At 48.5% G+C, this 27,756-nt stretch overlaps 4 protein-coding genes and 1 long non-coding RNA gene across 6 annotated transcripts; 4 read left to right on the top strand and 1 right to left on the bottom strand.

The window, feature by feature from the left end:
• Positions 1-879: 879 nt before the first annotated feature.
• LOC133156163 (RCC1 and BTB domain-containing protein 2-like) lies at positions 880-6,414 on the top strand. Its single transcript, XM_061281974.1, has 12 exons — positions 880-1,143; positions 2,245-2,386; positions 2,728-2,878; positions 2,943-3,109; positions 3,204-3,362; positions 3,622-3,729; positions 3,803-3,945; positions 4,019-4,209; positions 4,505-4,631; positions 5,362-5,501; positions 5,576-5,706; positions 5,854-6,414. Exons 2-12 carry the CDS (start codon positions 2,261-2,263, stop codon positions 5,992-5,994), a joined length of 1,584 nt encoding a protein of 527 aa, XP_061137958.1. The 5' UTR covers positions 880-1,143; positions 2,245-2,260; the 3' UTR covers positions 5,995-6,414.
• Positions 6,415-7,577: 1,163 nt separating this feature from the next.
• Positions 7,578-9,786, top strand: LOC133156166 (lysophosphatidic acid receptor 6-like). Its single transcript, XM_061281978.1, has one exon. The coding sequence runs from the start codon at positions 8,150-8,152 to the stop codon at positions 9,230-9,232; it is 1,083 nt and encodes a 360-aa protein (XP_061137962.1). The 5' UTR covers positions 7,578-8,149; the 3' UTR covers positions 9,233-9,786.
• A 2,138-nt stretch (positions 9,787-11,924) lies between these two features.
• LOC133156164 (integrin-linked protein kinase) lies at positions 11,925-19,023 on the top strand. 2 transcript variants are annotated; one of them, XM_061281975.1, is made up of 13 exons: positions 11,925-12,083; positions 13,118-13,347; positions 15,722-15,887; positions 16,238-16,333; positions 16,401-16,497; positions 16,573-16,656; positions 16,729-16,814; positions 16,912-17,021; positions 17,096-17,223; positions 17,294-17,415; positions 17,484-17,583; positions 17,696-17,826; positions 17,916-19,023. In XM_061281975.1, exons 2-13 carry the CDS (start codon positions 13,259-13,261, stop codon positions 18,063-18,065), a joined length of 1,359 nt encoding a protein of 452 aa, XP_061137959.1. In that variant the 5' UTR covers positions 11,925-12,083; positions 13,118-13,258; the 3' UTR covers positions 18,066-19,023. The 2 variants fall into 2 exon arrangements, with proteins under 2 accessions (XP_061137959.1, XP_061137960.1); XM_061281976.1 differs by having other exon boundaries at positions 12,075-12,215.
• LOC133156167 (uncharacterized) lies at positions 12,693-15,077 on the bottom strand. Its single transcript, XR_009714797.1, has 2 exons — positions 13,827-15,077; positions 12,693-13,393 (listed from the first exon to the last, which is right to left on the bottom strand). It is a non-coding gene; the product is annotated as an uncharacterized LOC133156167 (long non-coding RNA).
• Positions 19,024-19,137: 114 nt separating the features above from the next.
• Positions 19,138-25,138, top strand: LOC133155624 (amyloid beta precursor protein binding family B member 1-like). Its single transcript, XM_061281085.1, has 14 exons — positions 19,138-19,298; positions 20,309-20,865; positions 20,971-21,176; positions 21,308-21,367; positions 21,437-21,516; positions 21,591-21,657; positions 21,760-21,906; positions 22,000-22,127; positions 22,453-22,567; positions 22,643-22,721; positions 22,787-22,867; positions 22,941-23,056; positions 23,232-23,408; positions 23,608-25,138. Exons 2-14 carry the CDS (start codon positions 20,331-20,333, stop codon positions 23,761-23,763), a joined length of 1,947 nt encoding a protein of 648 aa, XP_061137069.1. The 5' UTR covers positions 19,138-19,298; positions 20,309-20,330; the 3' UTR covers positions 23,764-25,138.
• Positions 25,139-27,756: the final 2,618 nt, after the last annotated feature.

Raw genomic sequence — 27,756 nt, forward strand, 5'->3', positions numbered from 1 at the left:
GTAGACTGGTCTATGGTGACAAGTGTAGTGCGAATGAAACTGGGCTGGGGAAAAACCTTTTACGTCAATGGGAATCCCAGCCAGTCCACAATTCAACGAAATCGACATTGATTAAAGTACATGCAGAAAGTACACATTAAAAGACAAATTTCCCCCTTCTGTTTTGTTTCGTTTTCATATGACGTGAAAGCCCCAAATCATTAGAACATATGCGAACTTTGTACGTGTCATAATTTTAGCAATGCATTTCAATGTTATCCCAAAAATGCTTATTAAGGTAAAAGAACAAAAGTGACAAGAGAATTATTATTTACTGTATGCAGCATTATGGTTGTAGCGCCACCTGCCTGAAAGTAACTAGACCCCAGGGCTATTTGTAGTCACTCACCATACATTCTCATATAATACCTGTATACTGTACAATTCGTAACAAATAGTAGATTGCTGTTACTATATTTGGATTTTCAAAAATTGTATGACAGTATTGAATGACGTACTTGTAGTGGGTTGACATGCACAGCACATACTTATACAAAATGGAAAAAATAACGTCAATATAATTTAAAAAAAGAACGTATATTAATTAAAACAATTTCATGGATAAGCACATCACCGTTGTGTTCGGAATCCATACATTTTGAGAAAGCCTTGATGCTTGAACAAATCAATATACCGGAAGTAGTAGCATCCAGAAGTAAAACCATGACACTCGTGTAAATTAAGAAAATCGTCATATTAACATTTTTTTATTTCATTTTGAGGTGTGCATTCGCAAATGGACGTGCATATATTTTACAGTACATTCTTTAAATGAAATAAAATTCTCGATGCGTTTCAACGCAGCGTCAAGATACCGGAAGTTTCGCTACCGGAAGACGCTAAGCTAATGGAGCTACTAGCGGATGTGTGTAGCAGCACTAAGTTGCGGCATTTTGCCAAGTTGCCAACCTGCCTTTACGATGAACCAGACTCCCTCTTGACCTGTTAAACTTGTTTCCAACTACTAAAGAGTTGCTCTGTGTATCAACAAGCAAGGTAACCGCGGCACCATTGAGAGCGTCCTCTCCAGCTGTATTGCTGTTTGGGGTGGCGGCTGCACTGACTACAACTTGAAATCCCTGCAGCGCATAGTGAACACGGCTGGTAAGATTATTGGTGCTTCGCTCCCCTCCTTGAAGGACATTTACACCTCCCATCTCACCCGCAAGGCGACCACGATTGTGAGTGATGTGAGTCACCCCGCTCACTCTTAGTTCGAGCTTCTGCCCTCTGGGAAGAGGTACAGAAGCCTGCGCTCCCGCACCACCAGACTCTCAAACAGCTCCAGGCAGTCAGGATCCTGAACTTGCTTCCCCGTTCTGCGTAGCGTCCTGTACTTTTACTGTCTGTATGCACACTGGCTTTTATTCGTTGTGTTATCTATTTATTTATTATTTATTGTTACTCTTATTTATTGTTTGTGCCTTCTTGTTTTTTATATTGCGTTGTTTACTTGTGTGTATATCGTGTAATATGTCTTGTCACCGTGGGATAGGGAAAACGTAATTTCGATGTCTGTGTGTCTCGGCATGTGAAGATGTTGACAATAAAGCAGACTTTGACTTTGAAGTGAAACACGACAGCTTATTGCTTTTGATTGGGATGGCCGTTGTTTTTAGCCTAGCCTCTCGAGCTAATGGGGTGACTACTGCTACTTTTCAGAAGTGCATTGTGACTGCTTTATGCGCTTTAATTTTTGTCAAATCAAGTTCAGCGGGTGTTGTTAATTGTCGCTTGAAAAAAATCTTTGGTGATGTCAGACCAACACGATGGTGTCATCACCCGTTTCAATGTGTGATCTTTATTGTACAATATTTCCAATGAAATCGTTCAGGGAATTTACAATTAAGTTATTCCAGTCACTGTGCAAAATAATTGGTATGATGGTTTGTAAACTACAATGGAACTTAGATTTACATTTTCAACAGAAAATTTGACAAAGCAATTTACATTTTTGCTTTGGTGCCATCTGGCGACATGGTCTCAACCAAGTATGGTGACGTGAGGAGTTTCGTTTCGAAATCATTTGGAATTTGCCACCATCTATCAGCATCTTTACCTGTAGATTTTGTATTGGGGGAATCCTCCTGGGTTTGTTGTATTACAATTTTGGCTTTGTAAGACTCCAAGTTAAATCTTGACATTTCACATCTGATCATCTTGAACATATTTCTTTGTGGTTTCCCAACCCTTCTTGTGCCGCAGTGAGTGATCGAGTGTCATGCTGGACGTGGGGAAGTGGCCAGTGTTTGCCCTCCTGCCGCCTGAGGAACTCCGCCTCATCCGGCAGGCGTGCGTTTTTGGTAGCGGCGGTAACGAAGCCCTTTATGTCACCGTCAATGACGAGGTAACGACGGCAAGTGTCTGCCTTGTGGGTTCCGGGTCGAGCCAGGTTTCAGATACATGCGACGTGCTGAGGCTGTGGGGGGGGGGGGGGGTTAAGCAGATGGAATAGGGCTATCTTTAGCCGTCAGGACTTAATTCTGGACAGTGAGGGCGGAGATTCAACCGTCTCATTCGTGCTCATTTGTTTTGTTCTGCAATGCCCCTTAAAGAACTACAATCTGCAGCTTTGTTTGTCCAAGTCCTCGATTTGCAAAGATGTTTGCTCCCGATGCCACCTGACATGTCAACGCATGAAGTCTGCTTGATTATTTTGAAATGTGGTGCCTTTTTGTCTGCGTGCAGGTCTTCGGTCTAGGCACCAACTGTAGCGGCTGCTTGGGCCTCGGCGACCTGCAGAGCACCATCGAGCCGCGCAGGATCAATGTCCTCTGCGGCAAGAAGATCGTGTCGCTTAGCTACGGAACCGGACCGCACGTGGTGGTCGCCACTTCGGGTAAGATAAAGCTGGCGATAGTTTGCAGCCTATTTCAAGGAAACTTGAACGACTTTCTGCGCAGATGGCGAAGTGTACGCATGGGGCCACAACGGCTACAGTCAGTTGGGCAACGGGACCGTCAACAACGGGCTGACCCCCGCCCTGGTTTGCACCAACCTGAAGAACAAGAAGGTTATCGAAGTGGCCTGTGGCTCCCACCACACCATTGCCCTTACCACAGAAGGAGAGGTACTGATCCTTACGTGTCTTTCCCCACCTCATCTTATATACAACTTTTTTTTTTTTTTTTTTAAGCCAGCAAACGTGTCACCCCTGCCTTCAGGTGTACGCCTGGGGCTACAACAACTCGGGCCAGGTGGGATCAGGGTCCAGCGGCAACCAACCCTCGCCGCGCCGGGTCAGCAGTTGCCTGCAGAGCAAAGTGGTGGTCAACATCGCCTGTGGGCAACTGTGCTCCATGGCTGTGCTGGACAGCGGCGAGGTAACGAGTTCTTTCACTTGCAAATCCACTCACAATTGGATCTTGTAATTGGTCAGAGCATCATTAAAGATTAGCAAAATTCATTTCAGGAGACTTTTTTTTGGAAGAACTTTAAGCCTCGTCCTGCAGTGAGAAATTGGTTAAAACACAAAATTAAGAAAAGTTCCATTTGAGCGCTGGCGGTGCGATGATGTCAGAAGATGCATCCAATAAGGGAGGGGCTAGCGAAGTGAGCCTATGTCACCCACCCCTGTTGCAGATCTATGCTTGGGGCTACAACTGCAACGGTCAGTTGGGTTTGGGCAATACCGGCAACCAGCAGACGCCGTGCAGGGTGGCGGCTCTTCAGGGAATCAAGGTCGTCCAGGTAAGAGTGAGGCCGTTTGCCTTTTAATGACATCAGCAAGCGCACCCAGGGCCTTTTCTCTCCCGCCTTGCAGGTGGCTTGCGGCTACGCGCACACGCTGGCGCTCTCCGACGGTGGCTCTGTTTACAGCTGGGGGGCCAACTCGTACGGCCAGCTGGGCACGGGCAACAAGAACAACTACTCTCTCCCCACGCTCATCAGCACTGACGAGGAGATGTGCGCAAACACCCGCACGACATGCTAAGTCGAAGTGTTTGAGTTAATTAAAGGCACCGCTGTATCCCCGCAGCATCGTGGAAGTGGCCGCATGCCACACCAGTCACACGTCTGCTGCCAAGACGCAGAGCGGCCAGGTGCTGATGTGGGGCCAGTGTCGTGGTCAGGTGGTGACCAACACGCAACTCACGCACTTCACCTCCACCGACGACGTTTTTGCCTGCTTTGCCACGCCCGCCGTCTCGTGGCACCTTCTCACCGTCGGTGAGCCCGTGGGGAAATTTTCCGTTCAACCTCTGTTAAAGCCCCTGCACTTTGTTTCACATCTCCATAGATATTTTTTATGACCGTATTGTCATGCAAGCGGGCTCTTTTATGTGACCGTGGAAGCTTTCGAAGAAATGGAAAAACAGGAAAGTCTGTTTCCTGCTCATTCCTTCTGACTCGACTGCAAACATGTCACGCTCACTGTGCCCATTCTTTTGTTTTTGTTCTATTGTTTATTGGATTTCAAAAACCCTAAGAGACTTCTTTTTTTTTTCCCCCCCGTATGCCGCAGACAGTGACGACTACCTGACGGTGGCACAATCGCTCAAAAAAGAGTTTGACAGCCCCGAGATCTCAGATCTGAAGTTCCTAGTGGAGGGAAAGTGCATCCATGTGCACAAAGCCCTACTAAAAATAAGGTAAGTTTAATTCTCGCGTGTCTACGCGGCGACAACCAGAGCGAGCGGTCGATTGAGCAAAACGTCCATCGGCGCGTAGAGAAAGTCGAACTTTTTCCAGCGTGCTGCGGCGAAAGAACACCGCGTGTCCGCGGCGGCGTTTCCCCTCGGTGTCAAAAGGGGAAGCCCAGGCAGACGTATTGTTTCCGCGTTACTCTTTTTATAACGGCGTTCCGCGGACACGGAGCATCTACATTCTTGTTATTCGGAAGGAGCCAGACAGTCTGCTTGCTGCGTCGGCGGCGTTAACCTCAGTACGCCGCAGATATGCAGCACTTCAAAAACGCCTGCCTGTGGCGCAAGGATCGCGTGTCCACCGAGCTGCTGGAGTTGCACTTTAACTGAGGAAGTCTATGTTTGTTCAGCTCCGTATGTTGTACAGATAAGGCCGCTGGAAAAGGCACACACAGGACACAGCCTCTATGCGATGATGGCGCTCTTCAGCTCATATTTGATGAAAGTGTGACTTTGCTTTCAGTTTTATGTTTTCTCTTTTAACACAGGCATGAAATAATACTTCCCCCTTTTTTATGGAGGCAACATATTTGTATGCTGCTATTACATCGTAGTTTTGACATTTTTATGCAGGCATTAGCAATCACCAATCACCCCCCCCCCTACCCCCTTTGCATTCAGGCTTGGCAAACTCCTTTGATTCCAAGTGGTTATTTTTTAAATTATTCCTCCGCAGGTGTGAATATTTCCGTGTGCTGCTGAACGAAACGGATGAGGACACCATTGAAATCCAGCAGTTCCCCTTCCTGGTGTACCGAGCCTTCCTGGAGTACCTCTACACCGATTCCATAAATCTGCCACCAGAGGACGCTGTGGGTAAGGACACTCGGTAACACAAGCAACGGTATGGACCGCTCTCCTTCCTCTGCGCCCCCCCCCGGCTTTTTCAGGCCTGCTGGATCTGGCCACCTTCTACCGGGAGAGCAGGCTCAAGAGGCTGTGCCAGGACACCATCAAGAGGAGCATCTCAGAGGACAACGCCATCACTCTGCTCTCGGCTGCTGTCAAGTACGAAGCCCGGGTAAGCTCCTGGAAAAACATGCTCTCGCTTTCGAGGTCGTTTTTTTTTTTTTTTTTTTTTCATCCCTCCTCCCAATTATGGATTTATAATTTTAAAGACGCCTGAGATTCGCTTTCCTTCCTGCTGACCAGACTTGATCCCTTTTAGGACCTGGAGGAGTTTTGTTTCAAGTTCTGCGTCAACCACCTGACAAGGGTCACACAGACGCAGGCCTTCGCCGAGATGGACCATGATCTGCTCAAAAACTTTATCGGCAAAGCCAGCCGCCACGGGGCCTTCAGAAACTGACAGAGAGAAAAAAAAAAAATCCTCTCCGCCCTTACTTGTGATAACGTCGCTACCGTTCAATGTTTAGGAGTCCAACACACCCTAAGGTAAATGAAGCCCTATTGTTTTTTTTTTTTTCAAAGATGAAGACCACAAAGACCAAAGGTTCCGCTTGTTTCGTTATTATTTTTCTTCACTATGATTGCGTTCTTCTGGGTGGTAGAAAACGATGACAAGAGCTTCCCCTTCGTGGTATTGTTTACAGCTTTTTGTGGCGTAATGTACGGCACCTGTATTTTTGGGGGTATGCAGGCTTAAAAAAAAAAAACGATCGCCTGCTAGGACTGCAAATGTTACTGAACATTTACACTTTTATACCAGTTGCACTATGTTACATTATGTAATCTGTATTTAAAAAAGGAAACATAGCAAACACTCAAACTTGTCTTGTTTTCTTGGTAGCTAAAGTGAGGTAGAACGATGCACAATATGCTGTGGCGACCCCCCCGAAAGGAAAAAAAAAAAAAGAATCACAAAAATATAGCACTTGAATAGGGGTGTGTAGAATTTTTATAAGCACTCCCAAGAATCGATCGTGACCTTTCGTCTCACCTTCCTTTGGCGTTATCATGTATGATACTAACTGATAATCATTTAATCTTGTTGCCAGTGTACGGTCACAAAATAATATCGCCACCTATTGGCGTGGCATGCATAGGACAGCATGTCGTGTTAGTGTTTTCAGTTATTGTTTCGTTGTTCTCCATGTGTGACCTTGAAAAACCCACGCAAGAAATGTTTCCGTTGTTACAGTTTAACGGTGTTGGTGTGGTTGTTTGCACAGGTGTCCCGTTGTGGGGGCGCCGGTTGCTTTACAAGGCAAGTCAAACATGGAGCTGCACGCTAACGTGCTCAAAGTGGGAACGCTTCAATCTCTTCGTGTTGTTCGCAGGAATTCCAACGTGATGCCGTCGAAGCGTGATGTCACCTGACATCGCTCGCCATTCGGGGGGGGGGGGGGGGCAACATACTTCCTGGTATTGTGAGAGCTTCAGCAGTCTTGGGAATTGGAGCACGTCTGGTGCTGTTTTTGTTCAGCCTGTGCTTGTTTGAATGTCGGGATTGTTTTTAAGGCTAAAGACAATTGCGGAGGTTGCATGGCAGGCATGTGTGTTTTCTGGAATGTTCACTCGGCTGTTTATTTTCTTGCTTATAATAGACAACTTTTGTTTTTCAATTCCGAGCTGGGATAGGAAAACAATCCTGCTACCAATGAGGGGGAAAGGAATTCAAAATTATGGTTTAAAAATTTACAGTAACAGTCCAGATTTTTTTATCCCTAGAAAACCCATCAAAAAATGCATGTAACTACCAAAAGTGGAATTTTTTATTTTATTTTATTTTATTTTAGGGCAAAAAACAACAGATATTTGCTACGCAAATATTTTTTCTGGAATAAATATATTTTTGTGTTTGGAAATACAGTGACAAATGAGAGCTCACTGTGAAATGACAAAAAAAAAAAGACAAGTATGCAGCATTTGTGAGTCCTGTGGGAGCAGACAAAAGAGAGAGGGGGGAGGGTCCGGGGGGCGGGGAAGTGGACCGAGTCCCAGCCCAGTCAAAGTACAAAAGTGTGTGTGACTGAGTGAGAGAGCAATAGAGGGAGAGGGGGGTGCGAGCGAGCGAGCCAACGGCACAAAGGAGAAGTAAGCAGCTGCTCCTCACTGAGATACCCCAGCAAAGAAGAAACAAGCCAGTGAAGACCGATTGTGACTTGCTCTGACTTTTGCTTTTGCGAGGGAAGAAGAGGACAAGCATACGGGGGCCCAAGCCAGGACTTTGGTGCTCTCCATTCTCCTCATCTTGTGGATATGCCCGGCTTCCCTTTGTGCAACTTCTCAGCCTAGAGCGGGGGAGGAAGGGGCATCCCGGCTCCCCCCTCGGCTCTCTCCACCATGAGCTGGACTTCCGCGAGGATATCAAGGATGGCCATCACGTCGGGGACGAGTCGAGAGGTTTGAATCCTTGGCAACAAGTTTCCAAGGTCCAGGACTTTAGGCTATCCTCAGACCCGTGCATCAGCGATGACCTCAATAGGTCCCCGCCAGTGTCCGGAATAAAAGTGGACAGTCGCTAAGCAGAGCCGCTGTCCCACGGCGCTTCCATCTCCAAGATGTTCAACGGCGTCCCGCCGCCGGGTCCCGGCAACTTCTCAGCGGGCAACTGCAGCCAGAACGACGGCTTCAAGTACCCACTGTACAGCACGGTGTTCAGCGTGGTGTTTGTGGTGGGCCTGGTCACCAACGTGGTGGCCATCTACATCTTCACCTGCACGCTCAAGCTGCGCAACGAGACCACCACGTACATGATGAACCTGGTGGCGTCCGACCTGCTCTTCGTCTTCACGCTGCCGCTGCGCGTCTTCTACTTCATCAACCGCAGCTGGCCCTTCGGCATCGTCCTCTGCAAGGTCTCCGTGTCGCTCTTCTACACCAACATGTACGGCAGCATCCTCTTCCTCACCTGCATCAGCGTGGACCGCTTCCTGGCCATCGTGCACCCCTTCCGTTCTCGGACGCTGCGTACCAAGCGTAACGCCAAGCTGGTGTGCGCCGCCGTGTGGGTGCTGGTGCTGTCGGGCAGCCTGCCCGCGGGCTTCCTGTTGGACACCACCTCGCGGCAGCGCCAGCGCGCCAACACCACCTTCTGCTTTGAGAACTTCTCCTCCAGGCAGTGGAAGTTGCACCTGTCCAAGGTGGTCATCTTCATCGAGACGGTGGGCTTCGTCCTCCCGCTGCTGCTCAACGTGGGCTGCTCGGTCAGGGTACTGCAGACCCTGCGGCGCCCCCACAAGGTGAGCCGGAACGGCGGCGCAAAGCTGAACAAGACCAAGATCCTGCGCATGATCGCCGTGCACCTCAGCACCTTCTGCTTCTGCTTTATCCCGTACAACGTCAACCTGGTCTTTTACTCGCTGGTGCGCACCAAGACGCTGAAGGGCTGCCTGGCCGAGTCAGTGGTGCGCACCATCTACCCTGTGGCGCTGTGCCTCGCCGTCTCCAACTGCTGCTTCGACCCCATCGTCTACTACTTCACCTCGGAGACCATTCAGAACTCCATTAAGAGGAAGTCGCTGGCGGGGAGGCCGTGTGACGCCAAACTCTCCGAGGCCCTCCAGTCGGAATCCAGCTCCAACTTGCAGTGCGGCCTGAGGAACCTCAAATCCAAGATGCTGCTCAACGAGTCCTCAGTGTGACGCTCTCTTGGACCTTTTTTTTTTTTATGAGCTCTAAATTCCGACTGTGGATTTATGAGGCCCTGTGCACTCTCCCCGATGTCCTCCCACTGGGGATTATCCTGAAATTACGCAACCACCTGGAAAGTGCTTGTGTATCTGTTGCTACTTTTAGTACACTTAAATTAACATGCTGGGTTAAAGGTCGGATGGGTTTTCCTGACCACAGCAGTGGATGAAAAGCTTAAATAAAACCATTTGCACCAGAAAGCAAAACAAAACACTTGTTTCTTTACATAAATGGAGATGCGGTACCAGTTTGGGATGACGCATACTTTACTACACTTGCTTCCAGCGTTCAGGCTGCAGCCAGATTGAGGAAGTGAGCGTCTAGCTTCACTCTGGCAGGGAGTGCCAAGTTCCTGTAAGGAAGTTTTGCGCAACCATTGAGAGAAATCATGCAATTTTTTTAATAAAGCAGATCATATCGGAGAATAGAAACTGCTCGAAATTGATGACCAGCCACGCTTTCTTTGGGGGAGGTTAGATAAAGCGTATGTTTGCGTGCCTCTGTGGGGGAAGTGTACAATGTTTTGTTAAAAAAAAAAATCAAATTAAAAAAAAAAATAAGGGCATCAGTAGAAGTTTTCTTTTAAAACACTTAAACATGAGCTGCAACATAAAAACAGCTTTTAGAGTTGTTTGCAATTTTTTTTTTCTCATCTCTTTCCCCCACTTTAGGAAGAACATTCAAACTGGTTTTGCTTCCAACAGATGACTGGGTGTGACGTGAATTGCCACGCCACCTTTAGGTTGAGTCAAGGGCGTGGGCGGGACTCCATTGCTGTTGTGAAAACAAACCCTGGTTTAAAATGCATCGTGATAGAAAATCCAAATATTTGCTGTTTCACACTTTAAAAATAGCGGCTGGGGAAAAAAGGTCACAGTAAACCTACGACTGGTACTGTATCTTCTTCCTTGGGGGAGGTAATAAACAAAGCTTCGTTTGCATATACAAAGCTTATCTAATCAAGCTGACCTCCGCCTCTGACAAGACACAGACATGCATTCTGCTTGCTCTTTTTTTTCTTGTTTTATTTTTAATTTTTGCATCGAGGCTACGCGAGGCTATCACGCTTGCACACAGCAGCTGTGTTGACGCTGACAAGCTCCATCGGGGTCATGCCAGCCCGGACCATCTAACGGTCCACTTCCTGTCGGTTGAAGGCGGCCATTTTCAGACATGTAGAAGCATCTTGGTTCAACTCATAATAGGACCGGACAATTTTTGCATCAAGGATTGTTCTTATAAAATTGTCACCTCAAAGAAATTTAATTTATTTCATGCCTGCACAAAAAGGGTGACCTCATAAAATTTCTGAAACTAAGACGTTGTTTTTATCAGGCATAAAAAGCTGCATGAAAGACATTTCTTTCACTCCTTGCAAATTCCTCCTTTCAAGATGTTGCAAAAGTCGGAAGAGGAGGAAGACGACGACAACGGCGGTGGGGGCAGACGGGAGTCTCTGCTTCGGATAATGAAGCATTTCCCGCCCTTGAATGCTTGGCGTGCCTTTTCAAGTTACATTGGGAGGAAATGTCTGCTATTAAGCTGATATCAGCTGCGTCCATTTGACATGTCCAAGATACTGCACTCTCCTACCTTGTCTTCTTACCGCTCTGTAACCGCACAAGTTGACTCAAGCGCCAACACCAAGCCATTGTTGAGACCAAAAATGAGAAGCAGCACTGGGCTAATCAACAACAACAACAACATCAACAGTACGAGAGGTATGAGAGAACTTCCCCCCACACATCACACCCCCACCACGCTCCCATCAAAACAAACCTTATCAAGCTGAGTGCCTTAGCATTAGCATGATGAAACATTTTACACCTAAAGTTGAGTAAAGATGAAATTGAGGAAAGAAAAGTAGCAATATTTCACAATACTACTAAGTCTGGATTCAACTCGCTTTATTTCCTCTTTCACCTTTATTTAGTTATCCTGCAAAGCATTGCTTTCCATGCAGCTCACAAGGTCAAATTCAGTAGCAAAAAAGGCAAACTTGATGTTAGGTTGCACTTTCACAGGCAGCAGTCTCAGTGCTTTAGTCCAGAAAAGCCATTGGCCAAGCTTTTCATGTGGCAAGACAAAGCAAGGACGTTCTTACTGACTTTGCTTCCCTTGAGGGGTGCTGACGAACATAAAAACATGACTAAAGTTCATATACCCTTGTAGTAATTCTCACTGTGGCTCCCTCTAGTGGCACACAAACTAATCACTACCTAAAATGAAATACCAAATTCATATACCCTTGTAGTAAATTTCAATGTGGCTCCCTCTAGTGGCACACAAAAGAATCACTACCTAAAATGAAAAAGAAAGAAGTTCGCTTGATTGTCGCACAAAATTATGATGCAAAATATATTTAATTCATTACATTCTATTTCATGATGTTACTGTAGTTGTGAAAACTGCAATTTTTTGAAGTGAGAAATATGTTACAAAAACATGTTGCTGTGTTTTTTGGGGCTAGAAGATTGATTTATAATTCATATATTTATTTTAATATTAAATGTGGGGTTAGGGGTAGGACATAAAATGGACATTGGGACCTCATCGATCTTATTTACCTCTATGTATCTCCAAAGAATCCTTCCCCTGAGGGTATAATGTTTTGATGCAATGTTTCACATGGCCTGCAGGGGGAGCCGTACTCCCTCCGGCTACCATAACAGGGTAGCTTGTCCCTCCTTACGCGAGGGTGTGGACGTGGGCAGACGACTCGGCGCGGTTCAGTCTCCCCCAGACGGAAAGGAGCACCGCTATAAACTTCTCCCGAGGCCTCCAGTTACTCCTTTACATCTGGTAAGCCACCGCCTCGGACTGTTTTGGTGACTCGAGGCCGCCCGTCGTGCTCGTTAAACGGCGAAGCGACGCCGACTTTTTTGTCGCTGACCTGCAATTGCCGATGAGAGAAGCGGACCGTCAAGAATGGAGGTTAGCTTGCTAGGCTGCAGCTGCCAAAAGTACCCCCGGGCCCTCTCCTTTTTTGTGCTTCCTCTTTCTTTTACTCGAGTGTGGTGTCGGCTGAGCGTTCCGTGTTCTGGCCTGTTGAGTGGAAATCAAAAAGTTTGCTTTTTCCACCACGTTAGCGTGATGGCAGGCGGTGCTAGCCCGACAAACTTCGCCTTCATATCGAAAATACTTTGACGAACACTTTAGGGTGATCTTCTACGTAGTATCTAATTTATAATCGCCTCGCAATGTTTCGCTTATTCTGCAGTTCCAATTGCTCAACACAATTCAATTATCAACGCACTTTAGTGCAAGAAGCCTTCCATTAAATCAATATTATTATTATTATTATTATATGACCAATATTACGAGCAATGTTGGTTATTTTTCTCGACGAGATCGTCAAGGATCAAGCTGGACACATTTAAGTCACCGTCACAGGCAAACAACAGCAATTCCTCCATTTGAGGAAGCAACAGCTTGCAAATATTTGGTTGAATTCATTGGCAAATGTTCACAAACGACCAATAAACAGTCAAACTTTCTTATCGAAGTGATTGAAAATGCATTTTGCTTACAGTGTAAATGACTTAAAAATGAAATCCAAAAGTGACACTTTTTGAAGAATCTCTCCTTATTGTTCTTTGGTACTTAAACTGCATGTATACGCTATGTTATTAATTCTAAAACAATCAGAAAATACAAATGACATTCAATCCTGGTGCAATATGCATGTACGGGATTTCTCTAATTTCTCCAATTTGGGATGAATCACGTCGAAAATGTCCTTTGCCCTCTCAAGGGTGAAATTTAAAATTGCAATATTCTTTGAAAGCCGTACAGCCCGCCCCAACTATTTCCAACACCCTTCGTTCCTATTTCAGGCTGCTGCGAGCGCCCTCCTCACCCCCCAAGAGGCTCAGCGACCGTGTCCCTCACTGGTTTCGGTGAGGGACGGATGAAAGCTCCGTCTCTTCGCTTCAACGCAGTGTCGTGCCGCTCGGGCTAACGTCGGGCGTTCCAAAATGGACGACATCTTCACGCAGTGTCGGGAAGGCAACGCTGTGGCCGTGCGCCTCTGGCTTGACAACACGGAAAATGACCTCAACCAAGGGTGAGAGTTCCTGCGCCTCCTTCAAAAAGGCATTGAATCCATGAATCTTAAAAAAAAAAACAATGCTTTAATTGGCACTAAATGTCTTTTAAATATTACCAGATGATGAGTAGGATTTTATGGTGGTAAACAGTTAATTAGCATGTAGACCAGTATCCAAATTAATTTGTGCATTTTTGCCATTGGCAATTTCAAATACAGTTCTGTCCTGTTTTTAAATAGAGATTAGAGATTAAAAGAGATTAAGTCATTGTTTTAAAAAAAAACTTATCCAAAAGGGACGCCTCGTGCCCAAGTTAAAAATTTGCCGGCGTGACTCGGCCCTTTGGCTCCCTCGGCTGACTTCCAGTAGCACAGCGGTTTGTCCCCCGAGAACGCCGGCCTGGAATTGAATCCGCTTCCTCGGAAGCGCGTGTTTATGGGTCGGCAATCGCGCAGGAAGCTGGCCGCGATGCAGAAGCGAGGCAGCCAAGGCTTACCAACGCCTCTCCTGACCTGCTTGAAGGCGTCTGCAGCGGTCTCGGGCCGGGCCTGACTCTTCCATTAGCCGATGAGCGCGTCGAACTCCTCGCTCCCCCCGGCTGGCTGATTTATTGCCTCAGGCGGGAAGAAGAGGAGCGCGGCTCACCCCCACCCCCCAAGAGGAAAATTGGGATTGTGTTTGACCTTCAAATCTCAGCGTGAAATACTTTGCGTCCTCCCGGATTGTTTACTCTGCCGCCACAAAACGCAAAGCGTGGCTGGCGCATGCTAAATCTCCTTACAAGGAATAACACGCGGCCAGCCGCAGTCGCGCTCCCGCCCGGCAGGACGACTGCGCTGTCCAAGTCGTGTTTGGCCAGACAGACAAGTGTGCGCGGAATGCGCATCTCGCCCCCACCTCGCTCGGCCGATTCCGTTTTCGACATTCCTCTTTATTCTGCCGTTTGGAAGGCAGCTCAAATCTTCAGCTGCTGCACTTGAAACTTTGCCCTCGCTGCCTCCATTTCCAAACGTTTGTCCCCAAACAAGCACTCACTCGGCTTTCTTTCCTCTGGCTTACCGCTTCAGTCCGTCGTCTTTATTTAGCTACGCCGCTAACGGCGCTAGCTGCGCAGGCTGAGCTCTGTCGAGCAAAGGCTCCTTGTTTGGGATGGCGAGGCGGGAGCTTTACGGGGTGTTTGCTGATTTTATATATAACTCCCTTTGTCAGCGCGGCGGGAAGCGGACATTTAGTGGTCGCCATAACTCCCGCTGACACTTTTTATGAATGAAAGGCCGTCGAAATCGCTGCGTCCGGAAGGATCCGTTCCCGTCGTCATCAGTTGATTGTAAAACGGAATGAATCATGCTTGGTCGCTCGTTTCCTCAGATTTCGCCGACCGGCCGGCGGCGAGGCTTTCCTTGTGACGCATCTGCCGGACTGAGGCCCGTTGGCAGGTGCAAGCGCCTGAAATAAATGACGGCAGCCCGCCACGAGGGGCTTAGAGCGGGAGGGGGAAGATATGTCGAGCTCAAAGCGAAAATCGAGCTCTGCCGCAAACATGAGAATCCGGAGAGCTTCAAAGTGCCACGCTAATGCTAACAGGAGCGGGAAAGTCGATATTCAGATGCTGTTTTTGGCTCATCAATGAGCAAGGCTTAGCCACAAATGGCCCAAGAAGGTTGTCGATCACGGCCGCTCCTCTGTGGTGCTCTCCGCTCAATTCTCCGTCATTTTGTTAGCAGTTGAGATCTTATTCCAAGATGCATCAGACTTCCTTCCGGGGACTTGAGTTAATTCGTTTTTGGGGTTTGGCCTTCTACTCAGACAGGAAATGAGCCTCCTCCCGCCCGATGCACAGATAGACCTGTGTAGTGGGACTGACTGGGTCTGCGCGGGACGTGTTAGCACAAGCCAGTAAAACGGGAGGCCGGGGGCGGAAGCTTGACTTGCCTTCATAATGCTCTTTCAGTTCTCTCCGGTTTGATTATTGTGCGTCTGTGTGGGGGCTTGAATTTGAAGCGAGACAGAGGAGACGAGCCAAACTGCCGGAGGAATGAAAAAAAAAACTAATCGACATAGAACAGATGGAGCTCTCGCTGCCCTTAGAAGGTCTGCGTCGGCTTTTGACTGAATGGCTTGTGTCATTCTGCTGACGCCCGTGTGCCAGAGCACATCAGAAGGCCCACTGTGTCAGCCACAATGCTGCTCAGAGCAGATTGTGATGCAATCAAGTCTAGCCTGTGGGATAAAGAAAAAATCTTCCGAGGCGCGGGATGGGCAGAATGGACTCGGGACCCCAATTGGCACACGTGAGCCAACTTGACATCCGTGCCGGGCCGTCTTGACGCACAGCCCGACTTGACTCCTAAGTGAACTTAAGTCCATTAAAGTGACGTTGCAACTTTGCAGGGACGACCACGGCTTCAGCCCTCTGCACTGGGCGTGTCGGGAGGGCCGCTCCGGCGTGGTGGACATGCTCATCATGCGAGGCGCCCGCATCAACGTCATGAACCGCGGGGATGACACGCCCCTGCACCTGGCAGCCAGCCACGGGCATCGCGACATTGTGGGCAAGGTACTGGGAAAAGTGGGCGACTCATCCCGCTAATGTTGTGTCATCAAGTCACAGACGAATATTAGATGCCTCAAAATGGTCTCTATTAGTTGCATACAAACTGGCGCCATCTGGTGGGCAACATTTCTGTCCAAATGTTTTTACACTCTTTTTATGGTTTGGAATAAATGTGATGCGGCTTTGTGATTTTCGGTTCGTCTCGCAAACAACTTTTGAAGGCCTCGTTTTGATTTTCGATTGTGTCTAGACAGAGCTTGCACACTAGCAAAAAATATAAACGTTGGCGATACCTCGGCTGCGTACGTAATCCGCCGGCCGTCTCTGACGTCTGGTCCTCCGTTTGCCGGCAGCTGATTCAGTGCAAAGCGGACTGCAATTCCGCCAACGAACACGGCAACACGCCACTGCACTACGCCTGCTTCTGGGGACAAGACTTGGTGGCGGAGGTTAGTGGATGCCCGTTTTCCTCAGCGCTCAATTGCCGCAAGTTTTTGCTCCTTGTCCGCCTCGCAGGACCTGGTGACCAACGGGGCCCAAGTGAGCATCTGTAACAAATATGGCGAGACCCCCCTGGACAAAGCCAAGCCTCACCTGCAAGAGCTTCTCAGAGGTATCAGCCTTGTTTTCTGGCTTCTCACTATTTGCCGGTCACTCTTCACTGCTCATTCTACCCTTTGCTGTGCAGAAAAAGCTGAGAAAATGGGACAAAACTTGAACAAAATCCCCTTCAAGGACACCTTTTGGAAAGGCACCACCCGAACACGACCTCGTGAGTACACAACACATGGTTTGATCAAATTTCGTCTGGAAAGTGCCACATGACTATCGCTTCTGTTTCTAGGCAACGGTACTTTGAACAAACACGCAGGCGTGGACTACAAGCAGCTCTCTCTCCTGGCTCGAATAAACGAAAACCAATCTGGAGAGGTACGCTGATGATGCGGCCAACCCTCGCCGTTCTCGACGCCAATATCTTTTTGCAGTAGTCTCACATGCTTTTTCTTTTCTTCTCCATTTTACGTAGTTGTGGCAAGGGCGCTGGCAAGGCAACGAGATCGTGGTCAAAGTGCTGAAGGTCCGCGACTGGACCACCAGGAAAAGTAGGGACTTTAACGAGGAGTATCCCAAACTCAGGTGCGTTTTTTTTTTTTGGGCCGTCTGTCCCGTTGACTGCAACGTCACAACCGGGCGCCCTTCCTCTGTTGCAGGATCTTTTCCCATCCCAATGTGCTCCCCATGTTGGGAGCGTGTCAGTCCCCACCGGCCCCTCATCCCATCATCATCACGCACTGGATGCCGTACGGTTCCCTCTACAACGTGCTGCACGAGGGCACCAGTGAGTACTTTGCCGGCGAGATCCCACCCACCTCGTAGTGACCTCGCTCGCCGTGTCGTCCTGCTCTCAGACTTTGTGGTGGACCAAACGCAAGCGGTCAAGTTTGCTCTGGACATCGCCTGCGGGATGGCCTTTTTGCACACGCTGGAGCCCATGATCCCCCGACATTATCTGAACAGCAAGAGCATCATGGTGAGGACACGTCACCAAGGCTACATTGTGCGCCGGGCGTGACATCTCGCTCTTGGCTTGATCAACAGATCGATGAAGACATGACGGCCAGGATCAGCATGGCCGACGTCAAGTTCTCCTTTCAGTGTCCCGGCAGGATGTACTCGCCCGCCTGGGTGGCTCCCGAGGGTGCGTGAAGCCGCACACCACACGCACAGTTTGGCCCAAGTCAAACTGTAACAATGACTCGTCACGAGATGCGGCCGTTCTGATTTCTTGGTCTGCTTGATCGTTTTTGCAGCCCTGCAGAAGAAGCCGGAGGAGATCAACCGGCGGTCGGCGGACATGTGGAGCTTTGCCGTGCTGCTGTGGGAGCTGGTGACCAGGGAGGTGCCTTTCGCGGACCTCTCCAACATGGAAATCGGCATGAAGGTCAGATCTCGTCCGGCTCATGCCATAGAAGAAGAAGAAAAGTTGGCTGGTCCCTGCGATAGATATGTTAACTCTCGTTTTGTCTTCAGGTGGCCTTGGAGGGCTTGAGGCCCACCATTCCGCCCGGCATCTCGCCGCACATCTGCAAGCTGATGAAGATCTGTATGAACGAGGACCCGGCCAAGAGGCCCAAATTTGACATGATTGTGCCTATTCTGGAGAAAATGCAGGACAAGTAAAAAAGAAAAAAAAACAAAAACTTTTGAACAGACATTGTGATGTTGCCTTAAACTGCTCACCCTCAGCAGCCGTATATTTTTCTGGAAGAGTTCTTTTTTTTTTTTTAATGTTGGACATGTTGACTAAAGACACGTGGCTGAATAACCTGTGGAGGGCATCGACGGGTTTTGGTTGGATGTGAAAGGTGTTCCTATATCGCTGGCCTTGGGCTGAATCAAACCATAGGGAGATTCCAAAAGGCGCATGTTTGCTCAACCCGAGGGTTGACGCAGCACGAGTCAGCATTTTGCAAAGCATGACAAAGCATTTCTTTGTAATGACTAAAGGTATTTCTAAAATGTTTTCCCATACACCAAAAATAATACCCATGGTTTATTTTTTTGGGCTTTTTGAAAATCTAGACCAAAAGTGCTTTAAGTTCTTATTTCTCTACATGTCAAAAAATCCTCGTGAGGAAACATGAGTGTTTGATTGTGGCCATCAAAGGAAGAACAAATGGTGTACTTATTCTAAATCATTGTGGGTGCGGCTTTTTTTTTTTGTCATTGCATTCTGCATGCCATTATATTTTCTTTTGTCTTCACGTGCTCGTCTATCTTGTCTTTTCTGTGCCTACATCGCTTACTTCTTTGCATCCGAGCCAAAATCAAATGCAACGTATACAAATGTATTTATATCTACAATATATGTATTAAATTGAAAATTATGACTAATTTTACGTGTTCATTTTCTATGCCATTCACCAAAAGCTTGTGCGTGGCAATATAAAGTGGGGCGCTTGCCTGAATCTGTGTGTATCAAATTATGTTTTACAACCGACAGAGACCAGATTGATTTGATATTGCGTATTATTTTTTTTGTTGTTTCTTTGAGTTTAGTTGACACGAACAGTTTGGACTTTGGAGCTTTTACATGTTCTTGCAAATTTAATAAACATTATGAAAGCTTCACATGGAATCGTAGTCCCACGGAATCTAATCTAATCAAATGGTTGTAAATGTTGCCTCCATGAATCATATCGAATTTTATTTTTGTGGAGAGAAGACACACCCCTCAGATGCTTAGACTGCGAACCGGGTAAGAGCCCCGCTGCCACTGCCCTTCTCCGCACCCCATCCCGTTTGGAGAGACCGTCGCCGTTGGCACGGTAGCAGTTTGAGCCTGCGTAATCATGGAAACATGTAGCTAACTCGCTGAAACGGACGTCTTTTGAAGCCAAGGAGGGTCCGCCGGTAAGTGAAAAGACTTTCCACACGGGCAGATTGCTCTTTAATTCGACGCTCCGGAGCTCATTCGTGAAGCTAACGTTAGCTTAGCCAAAATGACGGACGGCAGTGATGGCGGATGGACGGTGCCAGACTGGCCGTTATTGTCATACGGCGGCGGGCCGAGGCATCGGGAAAAAATGCGGCCGACGTAGCAGGGTTTCATGGAGCCTATTTGATTTCATCGCATATTATTTGATTCCACGAGGAGCAATAAATGTCACCGCGATGCCATGGTGACATTTAGGGCAACGTTATTATTAGAGATTAACTATAGCCAAAGTACGCTTCGGATCGGAAAGATTAAAACGTCATCGCGAAATGTCAGCCTTAGCTGGCTGGTTTAAATAAATGATATGATTTAAAAGTGTGTATTTAGTTGTGTAGTTTGAGCCATTCGACTCGATTGACGACGAAAACACCACTGGAGTGAGACCGCCTCACTAGCTTTGTGAGCTAGCATGCTAACAACAGCGAAGCTCCTCTTGGAATGCATTTTGCATTACATTACGACCAATAAATACGACAGGGTTGCTATCGTGGTAATAAATAAATGTTTAATTTTTTCGACTTAGCCGGCTAACATCATTCAGTTTTGTCACAATCAACCACCGGGGATGGGGGATATTTGGCACAGAACGCAAATAACGGGGATACCCCCCCCCCCCCATTATTTTTTACATGTCAATCACTATAGATTTGTCTATAGAATAAGTACACCTCTGCATAAAATTGTATCTTAATTCAAATGCTTGCTGAGGTCACGAGCACCCCCTGGAACCCCCCCTCGTGCCCTCGTATTTGAGAAAGACTGCTCACGAGGCTGCCATAAGATTTCTTAAAATGATTTCATCTCACTAAAGCTAAATGCTAATGTACAGAGTGATATGTGGAAATGAGCAATAAACCGTACAGAGCAGCAACACGCAGAAGCAGAGAATCCGGGAGTATATGGTCTCCCCTATGTCGGTCCACAGCTACGTGGAACGTGAAGCAGCGATGGGCGGCCACGACGACGACGACGTCAGGCCGTACGTGGCCAACAAGCAGCGCGACGAGGAGCTGCGAAAGAACAAGTTGAACGACTGGTGCGAGCACGAGTCGACAGGCAACAAGGCCAAGTGGCACAAGGAGGGTCAGAACCAGCTGCGCAAGGTGAGCGAGAACCAGCAGGAGCAGGACCACAACTGCAACATCAGCCACAATGGCAACCCGGACGGGGGGCGGGACGAGTCCCCCAAAGCGGCCACCCGGGAAGAGGCCAACAACATCCTCAACGAGCCGCTCCTCATCCACGCTGTGGACGAGGAGGAGAAGGAGAAGGAGAGGGAAGAGGAGGACAAGGGGGAGAAGTTGGAGGAAGCTCCTCCAGATGAAGAAGGTGCCCCCAAAGGACAAGAGGGAGGTGTCCCCGGCAAGAGCGCCTGCCTCCTGTTCGCCAACGTCAACGGGATACCGAGCGACGATGAGGCCGACTGGTCCGCCGCCAGCCCCGATAACGCTGCCGACGCTTCTTCTCCCAACGGCAACCGTGGTAAGCGCCATCGAGCACCGGGGAACTTGAGGCGCCCGCGGCTTCTCGTTCCGTGACAAGCACGCGGAAGCCAAGCCTGCATTTGTCTTCATCGCCCCCCCCTAGACTCCTTCTGGGACTCTAACGCCTTCGAGACGGACACGGACCTGCCGGCCGGCTGGATGCGTGTGCGCGACACGTCGGGCACCTACTACTGGCACATCCCCACCGGCACCACCCAGTGGGAGCCCCCCTCCCCACTAGGGCAGGTGGGCGACTCCACGATGCCCTCCGCCGTGTCTCCGGAGAGGACGCCGTGCGATGAGCCTGAGGTCAGACCCCCTCTCGAATCCCAAACATTTTTCCCATTTGGAAGTCCCGAGCGAGCCAGCGAGGGAACTTGGTCGCACGGTCCGTGTTTGCGTGCTCGCGTTTGATCGGCCAATGTCGTGCGTGTTCCCAGGAATCCTGGCCGCAGTTTTCCAGCATAGAGGAAGGCGGCGCCGACGGACAGCTGTGGAAGGTAACAAGCTTTGGAAACGCGTGGCACACGGCAGAAGTCCAACTCGTCTCTAACCCGTGACGTCCGCAGGAGGAAGGAGAGGCCGCGTCGGATCGAAGCCTGCGAGAGTTTGAGGGGGCCACTCTCCGCTATGCTTCCATCAACCTCAAGTAAGTTCTCTTAGCGTCACGTCAACTGGCTTTGCAAGGAAAACTGACTAAATCTCTTGTCGCTCACGCTGAAGCTACAACTGCTCCCAGTCTGAGGATGAAGAGAACCCGGTCCCACTCTGCACCGATTTAGAAAGCAAGGTACTCGGTCCGTCCTGATATTTCGGCTAGCTCTTATTTTAGCGCTGAGAGTGCTAAGAGTGATGGACTGTTGCTTGACCGTCTCCCTTGTGCCGGGGGCAGTGCTTTGCAGTGCGTTCGTTGGGCTGGGTGGAGATGTCGGAGGATGACGTGGCGCCGGGCAAGAGCAGCGTGGCCGTCAACAACTGCATCCGCCAGCTGTCCTACCACAAGCACAACCTGGACGACACGGCCGGCATCTGGGGAGAGGTGACGCCAGCCTCTGAGACCTGAAAAAAAAAAACTCCATTTGAGTTGAAGGCCACATTGCTCAGCCAACTGATGCACGTCTTTTCCACACAGGGCAAGGACATGCTGATGGTGCTGGAGAAGGACACCATGAACCTGATCGACCCGTTGGGACAGACGCTGCTTCACGTGCAGTCCATCGGCAGCATCCGCGTATGGGGCGTCGGCAGGGACAACGGCAGGTCCGTTTTCACGCCCAGCGCAGCTAAATGGACTCATTGTTGTGCAACCTGAGTTTGTGAAAGAATCATTCCGATTCAACCTTTTGACTCGTTTGCTTTTCAACTCCGAGTTGCGCTTTGAGAGCCTCTGCTGGACATTTGAGGGTATTACAGCTGCATCTTGCCATTGTTCTAACGCTTGTGTTTTTCTTCCATGCTGCTTTTTGCCCATGCCCACAGGGAAAGGTATACTCGAGGCCTTTTTTTTTTTTTTTTTGCTCTGTGGTGTGCGCAACCTTTCCGTCTCATAATGGTGAATTTCAAATTTGTGCGCTTTGCCCCGCAGGGATTTTGCCTACGTGGCCCGGGACAGTCTGACGCAGGTCCTGAAGTGTCACGTGTTTCGCTGCGACTCGCCCGCCAAGAACATCGCCACCACTCTGCACGAGATGTGCTCCAAGGTGGGACTCTCCTCGTGCTATACGCTTTCAACATCGGGGGTCAACACCGTTTTCCTCTTTGCACGTTCCCGATAGATAATGATTGAAAGAAAGGCGTCCAAGCCCGGCCTGAGTCGTCTCAGCTCAGACACGGGCAAGCCGTTGTCCGTTGAAGGTAAACAAAAGCACCTCTTCAAGATTTTCCGGTTGCTCACATGGATCGTTTCCTTCCTTTGCCAGAGTTTCCGGCTCCCAAGAACGAACTTTTCCAGCGCTTCCAAGTGTATTACCTCGGCTGCGAGCCCGTGCTCAAGCCAGTGGGTAAGAAAAGACTCCACTCCCTGTTGTCACGCTTTCCTCTCGCACGTATCTGACACGAGGACACGTTTGGCAGGCATGGACGTGATCAACGAGGCTCTGGAGGTGGCCGTGAAGGGCAAAGACAAAAATGACTGGACTCCGGTGTCTGTCAACGTGGCGCCCGCGACGCTCACCATACTCGCTAAACAGGTTCAAGAACTTTTTTTTTTTTCTTTCCCCTTTTGGGGGTTGGATTCCTTCTTCTGTAACCAAGCGCAGTCTTTTTGTAAATGTGATTTCATTTGTTTAACATTACAGGTATGCACAAGAAATGTATTTGTCGTCGAAAAGCGACGCCTCGGCTGACCAAACTTGCTATTTTCAGACGGACGAGGTCGTGTCGGAGTGCCGCGTGCGCTTCCTGTCTTTCATGGGCGTGGGCAAGGACGTGCGCACCTTCGCCTTCATCATGGCCGACGGCCCGCGAGACTTCACCTGCCACAAGTTTTGGTGCGAGCCCAACGCCGCCAGCCTCAGCGAGGCCGTCCAGGCCGCCTGCATGGTCAGTCTTTCTGCATTTGGGAGGGGCAACCACAGAAATGCTCCATATCCATTTTGATCTGACTTTCAATCAGTTAATTTTTGTCGCCCTGAAATGTTGATATCATAAAACATTTTAGTCCTGTCATTGTCCATTATCTTACAAAGTATCCTCCTTCTTTGTGGCGTTTCCATTTTAACATTGTACTTTTGTTTTGAAGCTACGCTACCAGAAGTGTCTGGACGCACGTCCGCCCAGCCTGGTGTCTTGCTTGCCCACCCCGCCCGCCGACTCTGTGGCCCGCCGCGTCAAGAAAGGAGTGCAGAGCCTGCTGGGCAGCTTCAAGAGTTACCGTTCGGGCTCCCAGTCACCTTGATGGGGCCGCCGCGCCGCCAAGGTCCATGCAAAACAGCTCCAATTTTTTCCTCACACTTTTTGACACCTTACACACATGCTCAAGGGGCAAAAGGCGACCTGATTTTTATTTTTGGGAGGAAACTTTCCTCTCCTAATAGATGGCATTCCAGCCTTACTGGGATTCTTTGATGTGATTCTCAACTATTTTTGTGTTTTAACAGAAACAACGCTTGGAATGTTGGGACATTCGTCACGTGATAAAAGATGCTCGAATGAGCGCTGTAGATTGTCTCTCACATACACACGCACTACGTTGTTCCCTATTAGTATGCGAAGTGACATTGGAAGTTCTGGAACACACGCAACCTAAATTGTCAACCACTTGAATCTCCTCATGGCAGCCTTTCAGGATAAATGCAACCATGTACAGTAGAAAATGACTTCATCTAAGATTGTTTCAAAAAACTCCTTCGCACGCTCAGCCCAATGCGTCATTTATTGTTTTCAACTTAGTTGCCAGACACAAAGACGCCACTAGGTGGTGCCAAAGCACGGTGGCCATTGCTGCGGCAACCTCAAGTTGGAGGGCCAATTGCCAACGGGGCTGCACTCGACATTTCGACTTTTCGTGCGAGTCTATGTTGAGGCTGAGCTAAGCGTGCCACATAACGCAACACATACATGCATCATCAGTGGCCATCGCTGAGATGGCGAGGGAGGCTCAGGCAGGGCGGGGCTGAGCTTCCCGCGCCGATGCGCGTAACGTACGTGAGTCTTCCAAAGAGATAGTCATCGTTCTTTCGTTGATTAGCATGCAAGTTGAGTGTGCAATAAGGACCTTGTTGGAAACGTCAACAACCCGGCCCGCACTGTTGCCAACGCACACACGTGCTCACATACACTCGCTCGGTAGTGCTGTACCATGCATGTTTACCTTTTTGGTGTATCCTCTGCGTCCTGTTCTCTCTCTTTGTGCGTGCGTCGAATTAGAAAGTAGCCGTAGAAAGCGGCCACGCAGCCGCTTTGTTTTTCTTTGGGCACAAAACCATGAGCATAACTTCTCCACGCTCAAACGTTTTGTTGCTTTTTGCTGTGGATGTACGCAACAAGTGAATGATCTCATCAATGATGTGTCGTAGCACCCTAATAATGATTGAAAAAAAAGGATGTATAAGTAATGTATAGATTTCTATCTTAGCAACACTAACCCACCCATGTCAATCCTCGTCACGTTTGCTCATCGTGTCCCGCGCCCATTCCCGGCTAGTGGCATTAAGTTATTATTTCTTCCCATGTACATTTTAGATGTTCAAAAATGGATGTATATACACTACATATATATATAAATATATACATACACAAGAGGTCAGCGCACAATAAATGTCAACATATCATTGCTGTCTTTGCCGTTACCATGATTGTAGTTTTTTTATTTTAGTTGCAGTGCACACTGAAGCCACACGGGGGAGCCCTCTATCTTGTATCTCGCTAGCTATCTTTTGTTTTTTCCTCTTTCCTTCCCTCGTTCCCTTTAATTTGCCCTTTGATTTCTTTCTTTACACCAACACTTCTTTTTTTCTTTTCCTCTCCTTTCCCTGTCCGTTTTCTTTTGCTTTTTCTGTCTTGTCACATTTCCCCCCCCCCTTCCCCATTCTTTTTTTCCCCTTTTCTCTGACCTTTCCTCTGTCCTTTCTTCCCTCCTTTCCTTTACATCCTCCCCCCCCCCCCCCAACCGTTCCCTCGATGAGTGCCTCTTCCCAGGGAAGAGCTTCCATTTGTTTCGTCTCGAAGCTTTGGAGATGAAAGCTAGCACCAAGCAAACGACAAAGCCTTGCGCCCGAAACCAGCCAACGTTTGAAGCATCCTGATGCAGTCGGGAGCCTTTGTTGGAGAAAACTTGATCTTTGCTCCACTTGAGCGCCTCCGGCGTTTGCGCTTTTCAATCTCCCCTGAAGCAGCTAGTGGCTCATCGTGTTTCCTCCGACTTTCCAAAAACAAATTGAACACTAAATTGTCTTCTAGGTTTGAATGGTTACCTTTGTGTTCGGCCGGCGACCAGTCTCGGGCGTAACCCGCATCTCGCCCAACTTCAGCTAGAATTCTTTTATTTTACACTGTTGCAGGCTACTAATAAATTAATTAAACAGGTTTTTGATTTGTCTTTTTCATTTGAATACTTTTTAATGAAGTTATGAAAGATTAAATAATAAAAAAAAAATATTGATTGACTTTATTTCATGGTCTCCGCACCTGTGTCATCTGTTCATTCCAGTTACTTGTTTTTGGGTTGACAGAAATGACGTCCAAATACGAACTAGGGTGGTTCTTCGGAGTCCTCGTTGTTCCGCTCTCGCAATTGTGCAGGTGTCACTTCCAATTTTGTGGGGGGAAACTAATCGCAAGTGTCTAATTGTTCACGCAGTTTGATTATGCGACCGCCATTTGTCTTAATGGAGATTTATTTGCGCTAATGAATGTGTAGTCTTGTGGAACATTGCTTTTCCTCCCAGCTCCTTTTTCTTTCTCCAGCTCATCAGCCAATCCCGAAGCGGAGCGGATGAAAGAGGCTCCTCAAGGGTGTCCCGCTGGGATCTATCCTCTCATGGAATTACCTTTAAAATTGATTTTTTTTTTTAACAATTAATACTAGTTAGATCAATTCAAAATTGAACATTTTTATTGAAGCACTTTTTTTGTTGCATAAAATGCCACGACTTAACATGGGGGGGGGCTGCTAACTGAAAAACGAAATCACAAAAACTAGAATCCAATCGACTCGCTGCTGGGCCGAAGCATGTTGACGTGACCCCACTCCCCCCCCCACCCCCCGCCTTTTTTTTTTTTGCACAATCACCGCCGCCTCCTCAAAGCAACATCCATCCATTTGTTTGCTTGATGGAAAAGCAGCAAGCTCTCAATCATCACACCAATCAAAAGCGTCGCGTCTGATTCACTCTTTTATGATTTATTTATTTTTGTCCCCCTCCCCGGCCCAACGCCTCCTCCATCAACGTCCACCGCCGCGCTCCGTGTTGTGTCGACGAGCGATGGGGGGGTCAGGATGAGAAAATGGAGGTCAGATGACAAGCAAACACGTGTTATTGCAGCACGCTCAAAGCCCACCGGGGACCCGGCTCCCTCTTTTTGCTTCTTCACCTTTTGATGCTGCTCCAAAATGGTGGCCATTTTGCCACTGGCAAATAATAATGTTGATTGCAAAGGAAAGACGGAGGAGGTCATGTCACAGGCGACGTAGCTTGTGTTTGCTAAGGAAGATTGAAGTACCGTAACGGACCGCGCGGTTCCTCACTGGTGACCCGAGTGCGACCTTTGACACCGTTTTGCATCCCGTCCTCCCCAATAGACTTTGGACACAAACAGACCGGCTTAGAATGCTTCCAATCCGACCTCAAAGACCACTCTCGGTTCATCCAGGCAAAGTTCTTCTCATCCGCCCCCTCCTCAGTGACCTCAGCTGTCCCTCAGGGCTCTGTCCTAGGCCCCCCTTGCTTTTCATCATCTACCTATCATTCCTTACACATAACTCAGTCTGCTCACTTGCACCGGACTTGGCCCCTCCCTCACGGCTTTGTTACGTCCCTCCCGTATTGATTGTTACCATTGCCTTCTCGTTGGGGCTCCCTCGAAATCCCGACGTAAGCTCCAAGTGGTCCAGAACTCTGCTGCATGCCTCATTAGCCAAACTGCCTCTTTGCTTTCATCGCATCAGCCCCACCCTCTTGTTGATTTTTTGTACAGTGTCCTTGAGGGCCTTGAAATGTGCTTACATATTGTATTATTAGTGTTAATATGATATTTTGTAGCTTTAAGATAGATTCCCTTGGCCACGTAAGCGCATCATTGTCCAATTAGATGCGGATGCAACGCCCTTCATTAAAGCCCCCCCCCCCCCCCCCTTGCCCCAACCCTTCATCAGATCCCCCGTCACCAAAACCATCTTGGCAGGAAAGGTCACACGAACAAGACAAAGCCACTTTTTTCCTCTTTTCCA

This window comes from Syngnathus typhle, linkage group LG6 (assembly GCF_033458585.1).
Source record: "Syngnathus typhle isolate RoL2023-S1 ecotype Sweden linkage group LG6, RoL_Styp_1.0, whole genome shotgun sequence".
Taxonomy (NCBI): domain Eukaryota; kingdom Metazoa; phylum Chordata; class Actinopteri; order Syngnathiformes; family Syngnathidae; genus Syngnathus; species Syngnathus typhle.